This window comes from Ostrea edulis, chromosome 9 (genome assembly GCF_947568905.1).
Source record: "Ostrea edulis chromosome 9, xbOstEdul1.1, whole genome shotgun sequence".
NCBI lineage: Eukaryota > Metazoa > Mollusca > Bivalvia > Ostreida > Ostreidae > Ostrea > Ostrea edulis.
This window is the reverse complement of record NC_079172.1, coordinates 27,914,495-27,918,180: the sequence shown is the minus strand read 5'-3', so window position 1 is coordinate 27,918,180 and position 3,686 is coordinate 27,914,495. Positions and strand designations below refer to the sequence as shown.

The following is a 3,686-nucleotide window of genomic DNA, read 5'->3' as shown; positions in this document are numbered from 1 at the left end:
AATTAGAAACTCTGTATTCAAAATATTGTAAATATTTACATTTCAGGGGAGATGTAACATTATGCAATTGTATGTGCTTATTTTTAAGTTAGAGTTATCTTTCTTGCATTATCTTGTTATCATAAGTGTGAACCCCACTGCATGTAACTGCACTTCCGGTGGACGGAATACAAAGTGAGAATACACAAGTGAAACTACAAACTGTCTTGTTTTATTGTTTTACTGTGACATTCCTTTAGCAAAACAACGCAACAAAAAAATCACGGTGTTAAAAATTAAAAAATTTTAAATACCATCTTTAAAAATATTAATCTAGATAATCTGACACCTAGTGGTTCAGAATAAGGAAAAAATCAAACGAAATTTAAATATATTTCCGCTTTCGTTTGTGATGCCCATTTGAAAAATGTCTACACAAGTCGTGAAACGTATATTGCCAAAATAATACACGCTAGTTTTTAACAACTCTAGAATTTACACTTTTATGAATAAAATGAAATCTTTTTGCCCGAAATGTAAAGTTTAGATTCTAAATTTAAGGAAAGAAAACACATTTTACTCAAAATTTAAATACATAATTTCATTTTACAAGTAGAAAATTAGGTAGACTTAAAAACGTCTGCCTAATTTATACGTCTGCCTAACGGTGGTCGATAAATATTTTGCGTCGGCTGAAGTCTTATAATAGGTATGTATATATATATATATATATATGTATCCGCCCTTTCCGAGTAGCTCGGAAAAACACCTCTGATGTATTGCATTTATCAATTGTCATAATTTCAAAAACTGGATTTTCCTAGCCATTGTCAAATTCATCAATTTGTAATGAATAATATGTGTATGAAAACGTGAAAATAACAGTGAATATGTCAATGAAATACGAAGATAATTAACAGTAATCAATCTCATAACTCCTATAAGCAATATAAAATAGACAGTTGGGCAAACACGGACCCCTGGATATATCAGAGGTAGGGTCAGGTGCCTAGGAGGAGTAAGCATCCGCTGTCAATCAATTTCACAGAATATAAAACAGGTCAGCTTATAACGGACCAAGACAGTGCCCATGGGAATTCCGAGAGACTGTTGGAAGACCTGATCACCAAAACTGCAAAATTATTGTCAATGAGGAATTCCAGCATCTTTTTAATATAGAATTAAGAGTAGGTGTGCGTAGAATCAGAGTGGAGTTTAACAAAGTAATTTTTTGAATGACTGATAACTAAATATGAATGTGAGTACAGAGAAAGGAAATTTCATTGTTAGCGAGAATGTTTTTTTTAATGAAAATGAATTCATTCCAATGGTTGCATTTTAATTTCATCAATATAGAAGTGCTCATAATACATTCGAGGTGTTTACTCCGCCTGCCATAAAGATCTAAGAACATGCGATTGATGGTATTGAAAAGTATTAATTATTACAAACATATTTTAGAGACAAAGGGAGTCATTATCTTTAAATACATCAATAAAAGTGATCAATATCATGTTTGAAGCATTGAAGGTTCAATAATTTTCTCTTGTAGACTACACCTTGGAAATGTTTATAGCATCGTTATAATGACTACGAATTACTCAGTGTACCTGATCATGATATAGGACTGTAAAATTATTTTAAAACACATTTTTATTTCAACCTAGAATATTTAGTTTTTGTTAGAAACACATATATATATGGTTCACGTATTGCAGTTTTTTTAATAACACCAACTTGTTGAGTATATTATCTATGTACGATACAGGCAGAATGAACAAAAGCGTTGTTTATACAAGATGGGGAAAGAAGACATGTCCCTCGAATGCAGAGTTGGTTCTCTCTGGTAAGTTTAGATTTAGATAATAATTGAATATCCTATTATGAAATTATATTTTATATGCAACAATATAGTACTCACCAGTAAAATGATTTTACTTTGACACCATTGGAATTTCGTTTCTTTGAACAGGATTTACCGGTGGTTCACATTATCATCAAAGGGGAGCGGCTGTTGAGCCCCTTTGTTTACCATTAGATCCAGAATGGGGCCAGTACAAAGATGGAACTGACGGTGATAAAGCTTATGTATATGGAGCAGAATACGAAACGGAATACGGTCTGGGTAACATGCGCAGACTCCATCAACATGACGTACCGTGTGCTGTCTGCCTGATTCATAATAAATCTGTTCTTAGAGTATTCCCAGGTACGTTTAAATCAGTTCATGCCATATTTCCAATGTTCCAAATATTCAAAATATCATGATTTAACCAACCTTAAAAGCATTCATACAAATATTAAAGATCTATACAAAATATTTTTTAAAAATCTTGAAAATCTAACAGTTCTTTCTCATTACTTTAGCAAGGAAAACTTGTTACAAAGGTTGGAAATTGGAATATGATGGATATCTAATGGCGGGATATCATAATCATCCTGCTGCCACAACGTACAAATGTGTGGATAGGAACCCTGATACTATTACTGGGGGTCATTCTAATCACGATGGTTATCTCTTCTATTCCGTGGAGGCAATCTGTGGATCATTGAAATGTCCACCATACGTAAACGGACGGGAACTTGTATGTGTTGTCTGCTCCAAGGCCTAGAAGTGTCCGACAGGACAGTGGAAATACATCCACACAATAAAAAAGTGGATCCAGAATTAATAGCTGTGTTATTCTTTTCCATACTTGTTGAGAGAGATTAATAAGAATAATGATATATTCTATTTTGTCTAAATGTCTAATATTTGCCTCATTGCATCGCTCACAATTCTTTTAAAACAACAATGTGTTTGGTAGATATAAAACAAACAATTTACGATCTGATCTAAATTAAATATTTGTGCTACTTGTTTTTATTTTTTGTTTCATGGTAAATTAGATTGTTTAATTTCAGTTTTACAAAACACACCTGCCTGCACGCTTTGAAAATTGAACAAAGGATATACTTTCATACTACCTTTTTGCAGACTGTTTTCACTACGTATTATTTCGTTTATGGGATCAAGGTATAGGGCTTACGACAAGGGATGCTTACTCCTCCTCCTCTGGTATGTCCAGGGTCAGTGTTTGCCCAACTCTTTATTTTGTATTCCTTCTGGATTTAAGAAATTAATCACTGTTCGTTATAGTGGCCTTTCATTACTTCAACATTAGACCTTAAATGTAACACGATTATACCAATTTAGGACGATACATGTGTATTGCATGAATGATATTACCAGGTTTCATCAAACATTTTTTTTTTCATTCTCTGTAATTCGGGAGTATCGCTTATATTTCACTTTAATCACCAACGATTTGGTTTTATATACATCAAACAATGTGTGTATATAGCTATACAAAAGGGTTGTGGTAATTTGTAACTCATGTTGGAATTCTACACTGCAAAATGTAATGCTTTAGGTATCAGGAATGGGTAAATGATAATGCATGATACCAACATGTACACACAGGATCACTTTGCCCGCTTATTTTTGGTTATTTGTAAATCTGTTGTCCGATATACATGCATTTTGGACTACTAGTTCCAATGTAAGAAGATTTGTTGTTGCTGCATTTTGCAAAATGAAGTTCTATTAAACTTCAAATAGTTCACATAAAACCATGACATCGACGGAGGAGCCCAGACAAAATGGGGAACACTCATGAACACCGCATATCAATAGTTCCTAAATTCTCCTGTAACTTTTTTGAAGT

General features: G+C 33.1%; 1 protein-coding gene across 1 annotated transcript; it reads left to right on the top strand.

Annotated features, from left to right (window-relative positions):
• The first annotated feature begins 1,752 nt into the window (after positions 1 to 1,752).
• On the top strand, positions 1,753 to 2,859 carry LOC130050499 (short-chain collagen C4-like). Its single transcript, XM_056150695.1, has 3 exons — positions 1,753 to 1,825; positions 1,952 to 2,188; positions 2,347 to 2,859. The coding sequence occupies exons 1-3, from the start codon at positions 1,753 to 1,755 to the stop codon at positions 2,589 to 2,591; spliced, it is 555 nt and encodes a 184-aa protein (XP_056006670.1). The 3' UTR covers positions 2,592 to 2,859.
• The last annotated feature ends 827 nt before the right edge of the window (positions 2,860 to 3,686 follow it).